General features: G+C 40.6%; 1 protein-coding gene across 2 annotated transcripts in view; it reads left to right on the forward strand.

Moving 5' to 3' along the window:
• MLLT3 (MLLT3 super elongation complex subunit) overlaps positions 1-19,107 on the forward strand; it is a 279,058-nt gene that overhangs the window by 250,798 nt on the left and 9,153 nt on the right. For both annotated transcript variants that reach the window (XM_032880505.1, XM_032880506.1), the window contains 4 exons: positions 8,612-8,687; positions 10,552-10,681; positions 13,281-13,380; positions 18,945-19,016. In XM_032880505.1, coding sequence (XP_032736396.1) covers positions 8,612-8,687; positions 10,552-10,681; positions 13,281-13,380; positions 18,945-19,016 — 378 coding nt within the window. The remainder of the gene's footprint in view (positions 1-8,611; positions 8,688-10,551; positions 10,682-13,280; positions 13,381-18,944; positions 19,017-19,107) is intronic.

Consider the following 19,107-nt stretch of genomic DNA (forward strand, 5'->3'; position numbering starts at 1 on the left):
ATCCTGCAAGTGCTCCGCACAGGTGGGTTATTTCACAAGTTACTGAATGGTTGTTCTGACAATGGTTTCGGGATCTTATTGTTAACTGATGAGCGGTGGAGGTTTGACGTTCATTGGTCAGCTTCAGTAATGGTTATTTATGGGGCAATTCTATGAGGAAACTTGTTTTTTCTTTCTCTTTTGTGAGGCATTACAGCTCTAAGCCCTCTGACTTGTAACTTTTTTCTTTCTCTGCCTTAATCCTCAAAATACACAAAAGCGGGGGTGGGGGGGTGGGGGGCGGGTAGAAAGACCAGTTAAAAGATACGTCTCTGGTATTACAACACAGTGGTGTATTTTATGGCCGGTTGTGAAACACAACTTCTCTGCACATGGCCTTTGCTCAAGGAATAGCAAAATGCTTAGGGGTGGTGCAAGTGTAAATGGCCTGTTTCCAGAGGATTTCTCATTCCTACAGCTCTCAACAAGTGAGGGATTTTTGGAAAACATCTGGCACATATGCCATCTTGCAACAACTGGATTTTTTGAAAGATCATATGTTCTGGCCACACTAGTCAGTAGCAGCCTTCGAAGTACAACTGGTGATGAGAGATAAAAGACTTGGGACTCTTCTGTTTAAAAGAGAGGAAGCTAAAAGAAAATTATAGCCATCCCTAAGTGTGGAAAAGGGTCTCCTGGAAAGATTTATAGACCCTTGTTCCCCAAGGCCATTTCGTTTCCTAATGGGATTCTGTGTTCTCAGATAGGGGGTGATGGGCACAAATGATGACAGCATGTAGTGACAACAGTGAGGATGACAATAATAAGGAAGAAAGCAAATGCAGTTGCTAAAAACAGTGGCACCACAATGTAAAGCCAATTATCTTGGCATCCAGGATGATTTTGTCCATAAGTTGAATACGTAAGAGAAATAATGACCTTTCCTGGTTTGCTAATGGTAGAGATGGTAATTCTTCGGATCTTTCTCTCTTACCAGCAAATGATGGGCATGACGGACATGACAATAGCTTTTGGTACTATAAGGGCCCAGCAGGCTAAATACATGTAAAATTTACCATCAAGTTCATTTAATTTGTCATACTATCTACAAATGGAGAGGGTTTGCCAAAGAGAGATGGGGTGTCTTCCCCTGGTCACAGACTTGAGTAACTGTCCAGCAGTAACTTGAGTGACTGTCCAGCAAGTTGTAGCTTCCTACTCCAGTGGCCTTTCCCCAATTTCACCTTGTTTCCAAAGAAAGACCTGTGGCAGATTATTTGAAGCATTACATCTAATTTTTTTTCCTGGAGGTTATATATAAATTGTATGGAAAAGTTGAGTAAGAAGACTAGATCACTTTAGACGGCAAATAAAATAAATGAGCTTAGTGTGCTGTCTAATGTCAGTCTTTGTGATCAGTACCAGTGCCATTCTAGGGGAAAAGTCCCTGCTTTTTAAACAAAACATATCAAACTAGTGAGGTGAGTAGCCAGGATCTCTTGTAGTATTGACTGGACAAATGTTAGAAGCAATTGACACAGACGCACACATTCAGACCCAGGGATGAAGTGTTTTGTTTTATTACTGGTTTGCTTTGGGTGCTGATTGCAAGATGGCACACAAGATATTAGGGACATTAGAGACAGAGGGATATTCAGTGCAGCTTTCACAGTGACATAGAAAACTGTTCCCTGACTGGTGTTATAAAAGGGTGTTAGTGTGTTCTGAATACAGCTTTAAATTAATTCCACTTTTTCAAGGTTAATCAGTGTAGTAGAAAGAACTGGATGGGAAGTTAGAGAACTGGGTGCTGTCCACCTAAATATTGCCTCCTGGCCTCTTAGTCTTATTGTGCTTTAGTTCTGTCAGCAGTAAAATGGTGATAAAAAATATGTCTTTTTGTTTTAATCAGCTTGGGCTGCCTTAACAAAATAGCATAGAGTAGGTGGCTTAAACCACAGGGATTTATTTCCTACCATTCTGGAGGCTGGGAGGGCCAAGATCAAGATGCTTTCTGACTTGGTTCCCCTCTGAGTATTCTTTTCTTGTCTTGGATCTGGCTACCTTCTCACCCTGTCTTCATATACGGGGCGGGGAGTGAGTTGGGGGTGGGGGTGGGCAAGCCCTTTGGTGTCTCTTCTAAATTAGGGCACTAATCGCATCATGAAAGCCCCACCTTCATGACCACATCTAAACCTAATCACTTCCCAAAGGCCCCATCTCCAAATACCATCACATGGGGGTTTAGGACTTTAACATAGGAATTTTGGGCGGATATATTCAGTCTGTAGCACTTGCCTTTCTCATGATAGAGCAAATGAATAATATGGGAAGGTTACACAAAGATATATTAAGAGGTTAAAGTTACTGACTGACGTTTGTTCCATTAGATTTTCGTATATATGCCTTTCTATATCATAAAGTTTTGGTCTTGGGGCACCCGGGTGGCTCCATCAGTTAAATGTCTGCCTTCCTCTCAGGTCATGATCTCAGGGTTCCTGGATCAAGCCGTCTGCCAGCTCCCTGCTTAGCAGGGAGTCTGCTTCTCCCTCTCCCCCTGGCTCATGTTCCCTCCCTCTTTCTCTCTGTCAAATAAATAAATAAAATCTTTAAAACAATAAAATTCTGTTCTTTTAACATGTTAATTTTGAAGCAGATATTAATATAAAACTAAACGAAAAAAGTTCTCATTTCTAGCTTTTTGACAAGTCACTCTTATGTCATTCTTGTTAGATTAACTTAGTCTAAGTGTTAATTTCACAACTTTTCAATACTTAGTTCTTTGCTTAACTGTGAGCTTACCTTTTATTGAAAAAGCTATCACAATATATTAGCTATTAATGAGAATTGGTAAGAGAATGCATTCATGTGATGAACCTTTTTCCATACTTGTTTGAAATAGATGTCATTTTTCTTTTAAAATGTGTTAAATGTATATTTGAAAGTTGAGTGGGATTATCTTTACTTTCTTATAGAAGAGGAACTAAGTAAGGTAGTTTTTTTTTTTAAAAGATTTTTATTTACTTATTTCACAGAGATCACAAGTAGGCAGAGGCAGGCGGGGGGTGGGGGGAAGCAGGCTCCCTCCTGAGCAGAGAACCCCCCCACCAATGTGGGGTTCGATCCCAGGACCCTGAGATCATGACCCGAGCCTAAGGCAGAGGTTTAACCCACTGAGCCCAATGCCACCCCTTTTTTTCAGTTTTATCAAGCTATAATTGATGTATCAAATCATGTTCTATACCTTAATTAATACAGTGTTATACCTGTTTATATTTTGAAGTGACTGCCACTGTAAGTTCAGTCCAAGTCCATTTTAAATGAGACAGTCTTTTAAAAGATACTATATGCTGTGAAAAAAAAAGTCCGATGATTATTAATTTTTAGTGAAGGAAACCCTAAACTGACAAGAACCTAGTGGTTCTGTCATGAAAATTGAATAGAGACAAAAATAAAAGTATATTTACCCTTATGTTTTCTTTGATTAGTACTCACCCTTGACATAGTATTTCTGGATATTTCTGCAAAAAAGAATTTTTATTGCAGGCTCTGTGTTTTCTTTTAATAAACAAGGTAGAAATTTTTGTGAAAAACATAGCAATGTGTCTAAAATAATTTAACTCTTAGACTATATTCTCTCCCTTTCCCCTGAAGGGGGAAAAAAAAAAGAGTAGGTTATTCTTCCCCTTTTTCTTTATTTTGATTGTTTTAAAGATCAAGTTGAAGTTTTGTTCATAAATACTTGTTGCCTGTGAGAAAAGATGGAACTTCTGTCTTCTGATTACCTAAGGAAGAAGCCTACTCCTAGTGTTAAGAAACGATGCCAGATTGTAAAAGCCCTCTCATGTGACCTGCCTTGACAGGTGTTCTCTTTGAAAGCACGTAACTTGTAGCAGTTGTAAACATGTGGTTTTTCTTACTTGTCTTGGACAAAAATAATCTTCTGTAGAAAATCTATTACAGAATGATTTTGCATAGCCATTTCATGTTGAAGATTCCATTGCAAATCTTGGTAGGCCATCGTTTTGGTAGTAAAGATATATCTTCTTTTAGGCAAAAGAGGGATATGTGGTCTATTGTAAAAAAAAAAAAAGTGGTAGCAACCAAATGCTGATTAGCTTCCACTGGAAGAGTCGTGGACTGGGAGTTTTTGCTTTACTTCTACAGGAGGCTTAGTGCCCTCACTCTGAGGACATTAACGCCTAAGCAGTCTTCCCAAAAAACCTACACACTAAAGGTTTTTTTTTTTTTTATCTGAATAAAGTCAGGTTTTTGTTAGATACTGTAAAAAGGCTTGAGCAGGCAAGGTGAGAAATTTCTAAATTTAACACTTAATGAATGATATGATAATGATTGTCATAAAATTTGAGTTTTTAAAAATTTAAATTCAATTAATTAACATATAATGTATTATTAGTTTCAGAGGTAGAGTTTAGTGATACATCATTTGCATATAACACCCAGGGCTCATTACATTAAGTGCCCTCCTTAGTGCCCATCACCCCTTTACCCTATCCCTCCACCTACATCCTCTCTTATAACCCTGTTTCCTGTAGTTAAGAGTCTCTTATGGTTTGTGTCCCAAATTTGAGGTTCTTAAGACTAGATTTTTGTCACTGTGGAGCATGCCATTTAAAGACACTTCCATGTCTAGTGTTTGATTACTCAAAAGGTCAGCTATAAACATGAGCATTGGGGCATCAACAGGAAAAAGCCAGAAATTTTGTGTGTGTGTGTGTGTGTGTGTGTGTGTGTGTAGAGTTTTGATATTTCAAAAACAAGTATCAAATTAGTAATGGGAGAAATCAGAACCTCATTAAAGTTCCCTATACATAGGTTTTGGCACATGTAGACATAAGGAGGGGAAAAGAGGATGCAATAATCTTTTCAGTCCTTGGGTACCTTAGAGACCTTAATCTAGGGGCACCTGAGTGGCCCAGTGGGTTAAGCCTCTGCCTTCAGCTCAGGTCATGATCTCAGGGTCCTGGGATTGAGCCCCGCATTGGGCTCTCTGCTCAGCGGTGAGCCTGCTTCCCCCACTCTCTCTCTGCCTGCCTCTCTGCCTACTTGTGATCTCTGACAAATAAATAAATCTTAAAAATTTAAAAAAAAAAGACCTTAATCTAGCCCTGTTTATGGTGTTGTGTGTGTGTGTGTGTGTGTGTGTGTGTGTGTATATACCATACTCCTTTCCTAGTTTATAAAATCATCCTGGATTTGCATTTTTGGAGAGTAGGTCTGTATTTTATTTTAAAATAAAATCATATTTAAAGTGAAGAACAGGGGCGCCTGGGTGACTCAGTGGGTTAAAGCCTCTGCTTTCGGCTCAGGTCATGATCCCAGGGTCCTGGGATTGAGCCCCGCATTGGGCTCTCTGCTCAGCAAGGAGCCTGCTTTCCTTCCTCTCTCTCTGCCTGCCTCTCTGCCTACCTGTGATCTCTGTCAAATAAATTAAAAAATTAAAGTGAAGAACAGCTCCATTTGGCTGGATTTGATAAAATATAAGACCATGTCAGCCTCATCTAGTAGCAGAATGGCTTTAAAACAGTTAACATGTAGTTGAGTTCAGTCCTGGTCTGGCTGGGTAAGTTTAAGGTCCATCCACTATGACATGATTTTGTACATGCTTCTTAGATGTTTTTATTGAGAGGTAACTGCATTCTTTCCGAGTGTTTTCTTGCAAAACACTTTGATGAGTATAAAGGGATGCTACTTACATCAGTAAGTTTCTAATTTTTCTTGTGATGCTTTTTTTTCTTTTCCCTCAGATGCTTTCTTAAATTTATGATTTTTTCCCAAACATGCTTCTGCATTTAAAGGAACAAAATGACTAACATAGTATTGGTGGTATTCTACTTGGAATTTTCATTAATATCATTTGTTTGAACTTTTCTAATATAAATATACCTGGACCCCCACACCAAACCCATTTAATCAGAATTTCCTTATGTATAGAATCCCCCAACTGATTCTGATCAGTATCCATGGCTGCAGCTCTCCAGAGCCTTGATCATTGGGTCTTAAAAGTCTGGTTGGTCCCCAGAACAGCAGCAGCAGTATCGCTTGGAAAATCTTTATGGAATCCAGGTTCTCATCCCAATCCCAGAATTATTGATTCAGGAACTCTGGAGTGGACCCAGCTGTCTGTGTCTTAACAAGTCCTCCAGGTAATTCTAATGCCCATGAAAGTGCGAGACTCCTTGTCTCCTTGGTTCCCAAACCATAAGTCCTTGTCCTGGTTACAAAAACCTTCCAGGACATAGGATTTGCTGCCCATCATTCAACATTTTATCCTTCTCCATTCACCTCTGTTGCTTTAAAGTTTCTATTTTAATATTGTCAGTGAATTAATGTGTCTTCTGTCATGAACCGCAAATGCTTTGTGGATCAGGCATGGTGGTTATGATAAACATTGAGTGAAAGCCTTTGTCTCCTGTTGTATTATGTTCTTTACTCTTTGTCAGTTTTCTGATGGTTGGTAACTGGATTTATTAACCTTGTTTGTGGTTAAGAAGCTAAAAGAAGGCTGCCTGCAGGTTTGGTTCTGGCATTGGCATGATGCTTGAGACAGATGGATCAAGTTTAGCATGGGGTAGTTGGGGAGATGGCCACCATCCCCTCTTGCTTTCCTGATTAATGTCACTCAGCAAATAGCTCTGGCAGAACGGCCCCTTTAAGTCCAGTGCAACATGACTGGTCCAGCAGGAGGGGGAATTAGAGCTCTCTCCACTCACTGTAAGGAAACCTCTTTTTTGGCTCCCAAATGGTTTCCAGAGCTATCAAAATAATACCGTTTGCAGACACTTTTCGTGGCTGAAAAGAGCAAGTTGGAGAGGAGGAGTACTCCACGGCTGCAGGGAGAAATGTTTTGCAGCTGGGCATTGCACAGAACTGCTCACTGAGTGCCCTTGCACAGTGTAGCTCACCTTTGTGGTTCAACAGTGGAAGAACCACTCAACAGAAGTGAAGGGTCCCTTGCACGGGCGTTTGTGCTTGTACACCGGCTCTTCTTTGTGGGTCACGGACCGCAACGTGTTGGACATTGTACTGCAAATCTCAAGTAAATCTCTCAGTGGTAAAGGGCTGGTGGCCTCCTGCTGCTCATTAGAGATCCTGTCTGGCTCTTTTCCTGCTGAATGAGTGGTAGATTGCTGACACCTGTTTTCCCATCCAGCCTGAGGATGTGAAGTGTGCAGTAGGAATGCCTGAAAGTGCTTCCTTGTGTCCGAGTCTGGATCTTGGTGTTGCCCGCAGAGAAGGGGGTTGGGATTCAGTGCTGGGAACGGAGATGAAAAGAAATCTGTGGTGAGAAAACCTCGTTATAAGCTGAACCGATATTCTCCTCCTCCTCTTGTGGCCTCTGATGGTGCTCATGGTGCTCTTAGTTTATCTTCCATGTGGCCCCGATAACTTAGTCCCCCCAAGAACCAAGTCGGAAGAAGAGAGATTTATCTTGTGCATGAAAAGACCTCATCTATGTCTCAAATAACAAGTATATAGTTGAGACTGTGAGCACATTAGAAATGGGATAGAAACAGTCCAACATGAAGTTATTATTTTAAATTTGGCCTAAATACATAAAATTCAAGTGTGTTGATCGTATGATCAATTTTTTTGCACAGTTCTTTCCATGTACTTGTTCTTCCCACCTTTACCTACTGTGAAGCCTCATAAAAACTGGCAGATGATAGAGCAGAGGACCTAATGCTCTGCCTTCAGTCCCAGATACAGAGTGCTTGCTGTATGCATGCATTTGCTAAGTATGAGAGGATAGTAAGCTCAGGAGAGACCCCCACACCCCTGCCTTTTCAAGTCCCTGCAGTCTACTGGACAGGAAGGACAAACATCAGAGGCAGCATAACACCGCAGCATATCAGATAAACCGATGAGATCCACATTTTCAGTGGGTTTGGAGAAGGAAGACAGCTGTGAGTTGGTCAGGTCAGGGAGGATGTGGAACTTGTTCTGGATATTAGAGGATGAGGAGAATTCATGATGAGAGAGTGGGGCATGTGTATGATGTTCTTTCCCTGCATCCAGAGGCTGTGGAATAGAGGGTGGTGTGTGTGTGTATGTTTAAAGTAGTAGCAACATTTCCCACTGACTCATGTGTGGGACTTGGCCAGATCTCCTTGTGAACATTACCTCTATTTGTGAACTGTGGATGAATGGGGTTAGGGTTGGGTCATGGCCTTGGACCAGAGTGAAATTAACTGGCTCATAATGTGATTGAACTAATGACCTTGGCCTCATTACCACTATGTTTTAGCTGGTTGAGTCAATCAAACATTGCAGAAAGGGTAATCAAGGTAATCTTTTAAAAGAGATTTGGATAGCGGTAAACACAGGAGTGAAATCAAAGACAGGTTCTTCTGTCCTGTAACACCCAGGTGTTTGTCTCATCATCCTTGTTTCTGCATCTAGTAAAAACATGGTGGACAAAACAAAAAGGATACCATAGTCCTCCTGGGCCGCTGTTTTTGGCATAATGCAATGTGTGTTCATTTTTCTTGCACAGAGTGGGACTGTTTTTGCAGAGGAAAGTGTTTTTGAGCAGTAATGTTGTTTTTTAATTTTAGATGTGTCGAGTCCCATAAATTTATTGATGATGGCTTTCTCTTCTTCTTTAAAGTCTGAACAGCCCAGCCCTGCCAGCTCCAGCTCCAGCTCCAGCTCCAGCTTCACGCCGTCCCAGACCAGGCAACAAGGTATCCGTATCTCCCAGGCAAACGATGAGACCTTTTTCTCGTAAAACATCTTAATGAGTTGATTTATGGTCTATTTTCTACTGTTTTATTATTTGAATGATATCTTGGCTTTTATGCAGTTGTATTTATTTCCCCTAGGAATGCACTTGAGTATTGTTCTGATGTATGAGGCCAACCTCTAGAAATTCCCCTTTTGCCAGTCCCTGCCATCAGGGTCCCATTTTACAAAAGGATTATAGACACAGCCCATTCCGGGGAGCTCCCAAAGGAAATACAATAGCAAAAGCTGGAGTTGAGAGGCTCTGACATAGAGAAATAGGTTTTTACTCTCCCTTCTGGATGTCTTTCATTTTATTTATTTATTTATTCTACAGATTAATAGACCTGTTTTCTTTGGCAAGTGTTAGTTTGCTGTCTTTAAAATTTATTTTCCCTCTATTTGAACTTAAATTTAAATGTAAAGACATGTAACAAAGAAATTTAAGCCAGAACATTAAATATATATTTTATGTTTTTTTTGTGTGTGGAAATCTTCAAATAAGGGCTCCTTTTTTTTTTTCCAACATGAAAAGTGAGATCATATGAAGGAGTAATTTGGTTTTGAGCATTGCGTTACACATTAGCTTTTTCATTGGCCGTACTCAGTTCCCAATGGCCTCGTGTAAGTTTTGACAAGGATTAAATTGTTGCGTGTATTTGAGCTACGTCTAAGCTTCCAGGAAAAAATAAAGACACTGATCATTTGGGCTACTCAGATTTCTTGTTACATTCACTTCCGAAGATACAAGCCCACTACAAAAGCAGAGTAATTCGGGTTTTGCAGAGTGGGAGACTGCAGAGAATCAATACTTATTTTAGAGCTAACCAATAACTCAGATATTCATGTCCTAGATTAGACTTTAGGAATTGCCTAATCCAGAATAAAAGTGCCTTTCTCACTTTCTTGATTGCCTCCACAATCTCTTCTTTAACATAAAAGAGTGATCTTGTTTTCATCACATTTAGAGCAGTCAAGTGAAAATAAGCCACACTGAATTTTGTTTTTTGTTTTTATTCCCCCCCCCCCGCCCCATTATGTCCTGTTCTAGAATAAAAACTAGTTATGACTTAGTTTTTTTTTCTTCTCTCGCATCTAATACTGGATACTCTCTTGAACTTTCTGGGCACCTGACTTATTGCATGGTTTTATTTATGTAAATATATGCTGGTATTTTGCCAGGAATTTCTTAAAAGGTAAAATAAAAATTGGCTGCATAAAATTGTTGCTTGAACAAGACCTTGTGTCCAAGATCAATATGAAGATCAGAGATAGGACATTACACCATGGAATTGAAATACTTTATAATCTGAACTTGACTGAAATGCTTGCTTGACCTGAAATTGACCTTGAAATAAAAGAAACAGCTAAACCTTAATAGATCAAAAACTACCACACAAAGGCTGCATTGCCTAGAACAAGTTACAACCACGGTGATTTATTAGCCTCAACTTTTCAATACATGGATTAACCTAACAAAACATTCAATTTACTAATAGATCTTTCTGTTCCTCTTTAGGTGTAATTTTTCTTAGGGAAGAAAAAATACATAGAAAAACATTCCTAGGAAATAGAGGTTTTCCAGTGAACATCCTGGGGCATCTGTTGTGAAAACAGTAGTGTTTTGGTTATGTGTTACATTCCAGAAACTACCAAATTTGTTTTGTCATTTGTATAAATATATATAGTCATGGTTTTTTTGGGTTTGGGGTTATTTTGGTCCGGGGGGGGGGCAACGTTCAGTGCTGGGGAGCCGTCCCCTATGTCCAGTATGACTAAGTGTGTATGAGGTAGTGTGTTTAATTGTGGCACGCTGTCATTCCTCAGGTCCTTTGAGGTCTATAATGAAAGATCTGCATTCTGATGACAATGAGGAGGAATCAGATGAGGCAGAGGATAATGACAATGACTCCGAAATGGAGAGACCTGTAAATAGAGGAGGCAGCCGAAGCCGCAGGTGAGTGTCTCGGCAGGAACGCGGCTCCCTGCAATGCAATCATGTCTTTTCCCCAGACTAACCAGCATAACCATGGTGAAGGTGTGCAACACCCAAAACAGTGGTAGGAGATGGTCACATTCATTTAAATTGGGTCGCCTAGGCGTGCTTATCGTCATTCTTTCTACAGGGAACTGTGTATCCCTTTTCTCAGAAAGCAGAGGCTTTTTCCTCTACAAATTCTATAGGGAAAACATCCTATCAAGAGTCCTGTTCTTTAAAGTCTGTTCCAAGGTGGCAGGACTGACTGTTGAAATCAATTCCATTTTCATTTGAAGAGTTTCTGGAGAGCCACTGCTATAGCCTCAGAGTTTGAGGCAACATGTTTGCTGTTTGTAGTTAGAAAGACATAATTGGCGTCAGTGAATTATGTGTGTGACCTAATTAAAACTAGGATCACCTGTGTGTGTTTTCCAGCAAATAAATTCCTTTTAAGTGTGCTGACAATTAGGTTCCTTAAGTAGCTTTAATGCTTTGAGGCATAATTCCACATTATAAGATGGTAATTCATGTCACTTATAATTAATAGTCAACTTGAAATTGCCTTGAGGGTTTTATTTCTTTATCATGAGGAAAACAAATAGGCATGCTTACTTGAATGTGTTTGAGTAGAAAAAATATGAATCTACTTGAACTTAAAATCCAATTACATTTGTAATACATTGCATTAAATCTTTTCCCGTTATCCATTACTGTGTAGAAGGCCCTAGAATTCCTCAAAAGAATACCTTCTTAATCCCAGCTGGACAGATCATGTGTTTCCTAATTGTTTATTCCTTAGGATCCCGGGAGAAGGGCTCCCCGGAGTGAGTATATGCGCCCTATCAGATCTTTTGGCAAAGCTTCCCTGCGGCCATAATCAATGTTTAACACCCACCTTCTCTTTCTCCACCTTGTCTCCCAAACTCACCCAGCTATCTATCTATCTATATGTATTTTTTTTTTCAACAGGAGAAAACAAGGAGCCTTAGAGCCGTGGTGTTATAACATTTCCCTTTAGAACTCTTTAATCTGACAAGACAGAAACTAACTCATAGGACAGGAAGATCTAAAAATGGACTGGAACATGGCAGTGAGCATATTGATACCCACCTGACTGCTGGCAGCTCTCAGATTTACCTGATGAGAAACGCATGACCTATTTAGGCAATTTCCAGTTACACTCTTATTTAGAAAATCTAGATATGCTGTGATGGGCTATGGCCCACCCACTCGCTGCCCTGTGCCCAGAGTCGGGGTGGGTCAAATCACACAGGCTTGTGAGCTGTCTGATGGGATCTCCGTTGTTGCAGATTGCCTGCTTCTCCCCCCGCCTGACATGGGCTGTTAGCACGGCAGCGCCAGTGTAACATTTGGTCTTCCTTGCACTTGCAAAGTCTCAACTGTTTAATCAGTTTAAATACTCAGCCTTCCACTTCAGTCAAGAAGCATTTTAAAGCGGCGCTTCAACGGAACACTTCATTAATGTAATTTAGTTAAGAAAAACAAGTTCCATCCGTTTTTGCTAAAAGGATGTCCCAGCGTATCCTTTTCATTTCCTATCTTGTATCTTGTCTATCTGAATATATTATAGAGCTGGAATGTGATTGCCTATTCAGAGTGAAAGAAAAACTCTCCTGATTTCTAAAGCATTTTCTGTTTCTGAAAAGAATATTATATTAGGTGTCTGTATAGCCAAAGAGAGAGCAAACACTGAAGGACGTTTCAGAAGGAGGGTATACATTCAGTAGAGTAGAATAAAGAAATATCTCTTACCCTGGGTAAAAAGAAAATTCCATTTTGTTCTGAAAAGAGAAAAATAGGGGAGGAGTGATGTTTTTGCATTGTCTTTGGTTGTTGAAAGATACTCTCTTTCTCGAAAGCGGTTACCCCAAACACATTGTCTCTTCATGTTGCTGCAGTATATTTCTGGTGAATTGTTGTAGCAGTGGTCAAAACTAGGGACAGCCTTGCATCATTATGGGGTAGAAATATTTGGTGGGGTTCACACAGCCTGTCCTCAATGTCACCCCGAGCTCTCAGTCATACAGTCCAGTTGCCCCTGTTCTCAGCAGTTACTTCCACTCCCACAGCCTGGGTTCACCTGTAGCAAAGAAGCAGGGGGGAGAGGAAACTAAAAGGCAGTAACCTACAAACTATCTAATTTTGCTGACCTGCCCGCTTGGGTAGCACTCTAGGTGATAGTAGTGGGGTGGAGTTCAAGCAGGGAGATAACGAGAATAAATAGGGCCAGTACAATACAGGGGCTGAGCCCCAACCTTGGGTTCCATTGCCTGGGTTTGAATCCCAGAACCACCCCTTTTGCCTCTTGACCCGAGGCGAGTGACCTAGTCTAAGTCTCTTTGCTCATCTGTTGAAATAAGGGTCATTCAGTGAGAAACAGCCGCTAGAACACTTAGCACGGTTCCATACAAAGTCAGTGCCAGTGTGGGTTAGCAGTTGCGGGAGTCGAAGCAAGTTTCTGGTGCTTAGTGTTTGGATTCTCTGCTCTCTGCGCCTACGTCTGTGGATGTTTCAAGAACTGCCTGTACTGATGCGTGTGACTTCTTTGTCTTTTCAGAGTTAGCTTAAGTGACGGCAGCGACAGTGAAAGCAGCTCATCTGCTTCGCCCCTCCACCACGAACCCCCGCCACCTTTATTAAAAACCAACAACAACCAGGTAAATTGCTGGGTTTGCACTCTTCAGGACTCTGCCCAACCAGGTTGTGATCGTTTTTACAAAGCACACAAAGCTTTTTATCCCTTAATTTTAAACAGTGCTTCTCTCACTAGAAAATCAAGAGGAGTCTACAGCCTTTGGAAAAGCACATAGTTGGGGTGAAAGAATTTCTGTTGTCTTGAGAAGTGTATCCCGTCAGATGGGTTAACTACATTGATGCAGGAAGGGATGGTGACAGAAGTGCTGCTCTTTTGCTCCAGATTGCTGTGTGGTTTTTTTTTTTTTTTGTTTTGGTTTGGTTTTGGTTTTTTTTCTCTGCGGTTAAGTGGACTAATTAATGAATTAGAAAGAATATAATCTTTGGAGCTAGGATAAAGCCTGGTTCTTTGTTTTACTAGTTGACAGTAGTATACTGCTGGGAAATTAACTCTGAACTTTTGATTCTTAGTTTCCTCATCCATAAATGGGGATATTAATACCTGTCAACTCTTGGGACGATGTTGGATACCGTATTTGTAAAGAGCATGGGGCCATGCTCAGGCCTACTTGGCACTCAGCTGATGGGAGTAGATCTTTGTTATTGTAGGTGCATTGCCTCTGTGGGCTCATCCAGGAAAAGAGGGTCATCATTTGGACTTGTAAGGAACAGTTAATAAAATGCAGAATAAATAATGGTCATTATCATTGTTATAAATCAAGCAAAGAGGAGGCCTTACTAATTTAATAGTCAATTCAGAATACAGTTATTTGGATAAGGTCTAGGCAGAACTTCGAAAGCGATGATGAAGAGCTTTTGTTAAACAAATGATTAAGAATGGGATATTTTAAATACTAAAATAAACTAATTTCAAGTATCATGAATATTGTAAAAGCCTCATAGTGCCTTGAGTTGATACACTCATTTATGTAAGCTATTCTTTTCTCTTTGTTTAGGCAGATTCCCTGTGACCTCTAAAATAATTGCTTAATCCAAGTTACCCTATGAATATTATGAACTCGAGAATGAAAAAACTGTGCTTTTCTGAAATTATTCTCTTTCACAGATGTCCTACAATTTTAAACAGCTTTGTCCTTGAATTTGTGATCTTTGCTTTACTGAGAAATGTGATTTTTATAGCTGAAGATTTTCTCTTTTTAAATTTTGCATAAAGCATAAGATCTCCTAAAATTTAAAATACCTCGTTTATGAAGTTTATCCACAACTTAAAGCCTTCATTATGCGTAGGAATAATATCAGTGTCCTCCACTGCACCGTGTTCATTCAACTGCAGTGTCTTTGTGGCCTGCATGTGAGTTCAAGGCCAGTCTCATCGTCTGTTACGGACTGGCTGTCCAAGGAGTTAGTGCGTTCTTACTCCTTACCCTACCACCTCGCGTCCCAGTGTCCCCCAGCTGCAGTGCCAGCCATGCCCTTGGCCCGGCCAGCCACACATCAGGCACTTCCTGGGCAGGTGAAGATGAAGATGACGGTTACTACGGAGTAACCATCCTCGCCGATCAGTTAGAAAGAGCCCTGGGCTGGCTAACTAGATAACTTGAGTTTCTTTTATAAATCCGTGCTTCATTATAAGCTGGCGAAAGGATAGAATTTGGACTTTGAATATATTTGCACATTTAATTTAAGCCCGTGGCACCCTGATTTCCACTTCCTATGGAGGGCGGGGCGGTGTTAGAACCAGGGTCCCTCCTGGGCGGCAGCAGTGCACTGTCAGGAGTTAGCGGCCTTAGGTAAGCCCTTCCTCAAGCCCCTTCAGCTTCATTCCCCGTCAAGACTGTGCTTGATAAAGAAATGCAGCTCTACAAGTCCCCCATCTTGCCTTTCAAACCACCCTCGCCACTTCCTGGATGGGCAGCCTTCAGCTGACTTGGCTCAAGTCTTGGTTTCAGGGAGAGGTTTGGGTTCTTTGTCAGATTTTTTTTTTTTTTTAACCTGTCTAGCAAAACGAGACTAAAAAAATGAATGGTATCATCTATCTGGTGAGGGTAAAAATTACTTTCTCCAATTAGATAGCATACCACTGGTTCCTTGGCATATGTTTATTCGACAAATGTAGCTTCACACATGTGAATCATCAATCTGTCAGGAATACTCAGTTATATGTCACTTCCTTCATGCACCTATAAGCATAATAAGAAAGTCCATATGCTTTCACTTTTAGCTAGTCTAGGCTAGGAAATACGTGTAGCACCGCAAGAGCACTTACCTTCTTGGGGCTGTCTTGGAACAGGGAGCAGAAGGGTTTTAAAACTTTGTTGAGTATTGATTTCTTAACCCCTCCAGTCACCTGCTTTGGGTCAGGTGTGTTGCTGTCCCTTTACGTCCATGTTCTAGGACTTATTAAAAATTAGCTAGTCTTATTTATTAGTTCTCCATGCCGGTGAAGTGGAAGAGTAAGAATTAATTAAAAATAGAAAAGTCCTCTGAATTTCACCCTGGAATGTGTTTTCCATCTTTATTTGAATGTATGTGTGATAATTTGAAATTTCACATCAAATAAAATAGATGAAAACAGACTTCATGTTTCACAGTTAGGCTTCTAAGAGTATGAGTTTCCTTGGTTGCTCTCTGTCTGCAAGTTGATAATTAGCTCTCAAATTTCTGTAAATTACGAGACAAAGCCGAGTTCCCCTTACTGGTTCTCAAATCTTCCAGGGACTAGGAAAGAGAGAAAGTGCTAATTGAGTCAAACATTTTCTAACTATTGAAAAAAAGTGAGCAGACAGAGAGCTACATGTCAACAAAGCGAGTAATTAACCTGAGCATTGTTAGGAGCTACTCACGAACATTAACATGAAAGACCTATCAGTAGAGAATCCATCTGCTGAATAATTGAGTTGTCAGTCCTCACAAAGGGATACAGAAAAAATAATAATCTTGGAAGTTTGATTCTCAAGCTATATCCTCAGATTAAGGATTGAAGTGCAGCTAATCTTAGTTCTGTTTTAGGGGACTGTCATGTGTGTAAATGGTGCATCTTGGCAGGCTGGGTGGCTGTCTCCTTCAGTAAAGCTCAATAAGGGAATATTAGTGAGTACAGTGCCATTTTAATCAAAGGGGGTGTGTGTGTATACGTGTGTGTGTATTATTAGACTCCAAACCTCCTGTACACGAGTTTCAAACAAAATCAAAATTCCAGATCCTTTCTGGCTGAAAGTATAGAGAAGGGGGTGGGGAGGAAGGGGCTGTTGAGGAAAGGAAGTGATCCACTGGACCCAAGTTAATATTCAGAATATCATAAATTACCTCTCAGCTTGCAAGGCATGTTGGACGAAATTAAAGAGTCCATCCAGTTAAACTGGTTTGAAATAAGCCCAGGGAAGACAAGGTGCTGTACTTTTGTATTCTGGAGTCGTTTCCTCAAAGATAAGAAATGATCATAAATAAAACAATTGTCTTCAGCATGGCTCAGCTCTCTCAGAATGAGGTTTTGACAAAGCTGTTTATTTTGGAGCAGGGAGAGATCAAAGAAGGAAGATTAACTGAGCCCTCTCTGGGCAGCCACTCAGTAACTTGAGGCGGATCACTGACACCCGGAGCTTTTGTTCCTGCCACTGCAGCTTCAGAAGAAAGAAACGAGGATTTCAATGTAGTTTGGCCTTCTGTGCTGTAGCACTTACGGAATGTGTAGGGTGGGACTTAAGTGCCCCGAATGTTCTATTTTCTGCTCTGGAGAGAGGTGGTGGAACTCTCTAAACCTGGTTAGCAGAGTTGCTGTACAAATACAGAGTCCTTAGTGACTCTGACCCCCAGAGTCCAGGGAAAGGGGGGCAGGCAGAGTGGGGTATTATGGCAACACAGTTCCGTTTTCTTCTGCACAAGGCAAGCACGCAGGCGCTGTTTTTCTCTCTGGCCTGGAATCTTGGCCGACTGTCTCTGCGTTGCCCAGCCGTGTGTCTAAATTGGCGAGGAGTGCCATCTACTGACCTACTTACTCCTAGGTCTCCGAGCTCAGAGTTTCCCCTTGAGGTCTCATTTCCAACAACAATAGAGAAGGAAATTCTGAATGTGGTGGAGTGTTGGGTTTCCTTACAGCGCAGCACGTTAAAGAAGATTACCTTGCCCCAGCGATTAAGTAATTTCCTTGTGTTGCCCAAAGTATTGTATTTTAAGTGACTGAGCCTGGTCAGGTTGGTCATCTGGTTATCTTGATGTTAAAAATGAAAAAATAGTGGCAATTCTCAGGAAAGACTCTGTTGAAGCTCACTTCTTACCCATGCATTATTCTAAATTCAAAGGAAAATATACCCTTTTAGAAGTATTTGGTCTTTCCCAGAATGTCACGGTCCTATATCCCCAATAGGTAAACTGTTTGTTGGTAGTATAACATTTTACAGCCAAATCTCGTTCATCATGTTTCTCTTATTTATTTCATCTCACCTTTTTTGAGGTCCAAAAATGCTAAGTAATAGGACCAGGACCTGAACTTAGGTTTCTGAGCCTAATCAGGGCTCTTTCCACTACATACTAAAAGTGGGCTCATTTGAAAAGTCTGTTATGAAATATGGTAGACTTTTGAACAGAACTCTGGGTGTGTGTGTCAGAGCAGAGAATGGATAAAGAAGAGCAAATATGAGACTTCTTAAATACATCCTTTATTTGGTATTTTCCTCCTTAATATTAGCTTCCGATTATAACTCACTTGCTAATGAGGTTATCATGAAAAAGACAAAGTACTTTGCTTTTTATGTTTATATACATTTGTAAACACTCATCAATATATTTAGTGGATCTCAGCGGTTTTAAACAAGGCCTGTTTAAAAATATTTCCCTTATAATCCTTAATGTTGAGGACTCTAATAAACTAACTGTATTTATTAAATAATAATTTGTTTCTCCTTCTAAGTCATTAAAACCCGAGTTCCCCATGGAAGCTTCTAAACAGCACGTGGGACTTCCGTTCATACCCTAAACTGTAATCGAGTCACATGGAAGGGCAGACACATGGAAGGGTATTTTATCATGAGTAAACACATCGTTTCTTGAAATGCAGAAAATAGTTCTGCCCCCTCTATTTCTTGTGTGGGAGGATCCCACGTTGGGAGCAACCCGTGTAACTGATGGCCATCTTCATTTCCAAAGCTGCATCCGTTTAGTGGATATGAGTAATTTTAAGAATCTGAAAGTCAGGTACTAAAAAGGTCATTCGAGTGTTTGTTTTATCATCCCCAGCATGCTGAGCTCCGGTAGTCATGCTGAAACAGCAGAATGAGTATGAAAAAATTCTTGCCAGAGGGGACTATAATCCAGTATAACTCAGCTGCTGTGCATATGTGTGAGAGTGTCGTCACAAAAACAGCCTTGGAAGCTTAGATCAATTTCTTTATCGTCAACTTTTTTTCTTTTTTTAAAGTCTGTTGCCCTGACTCAGCATTTCAGATAGAAGTCCTTTATTTTCAAGAAAGAGTGAGATTAGAAGAGAAGAAAGAAAATGTAGAGAGAAGTGCACTTTAGAAAGTGATATTACTGTGTGACATTTCATGCCTCTGTGCCTTTGTTTGGGGGGTGGGGGGCGTTGCTACGAAGTGCCTGAATCAAATTTACCTGTGTTTTCTTCGATCCCTAGATTCTTGAAGTGAAAAGTCCAATAAAGCAAAGCAAATCAGATAAGCAAATAAAGAATGGTGAATGTGACAAGGTAGGTTTCCAGGGCGTTCCTGGGTGTGCGGTAGCACTGACCAGCTTCCCTTGGTGTTTCCTTTGACTAGTCCTTGCCAGCTCCCCTTCCA

Source organism: Lontra canadensis, unplaced genomic scaffold (assembly GCF_010015895.1).
Source record: "Lontra canadensis isolate GAN:19392208 unplaced genomic scaffold, GSC_riverotter_1.0 scaffold70, whole genome shotgun sequence".
In the NCBI taxonomy this organism is placed as follows: domain Eukaryota; kingdom Metazoa; phylum Chordata; class Mammalia; order Carnivora; family Mustelidae; genus Lontra; species Lontra canadensis.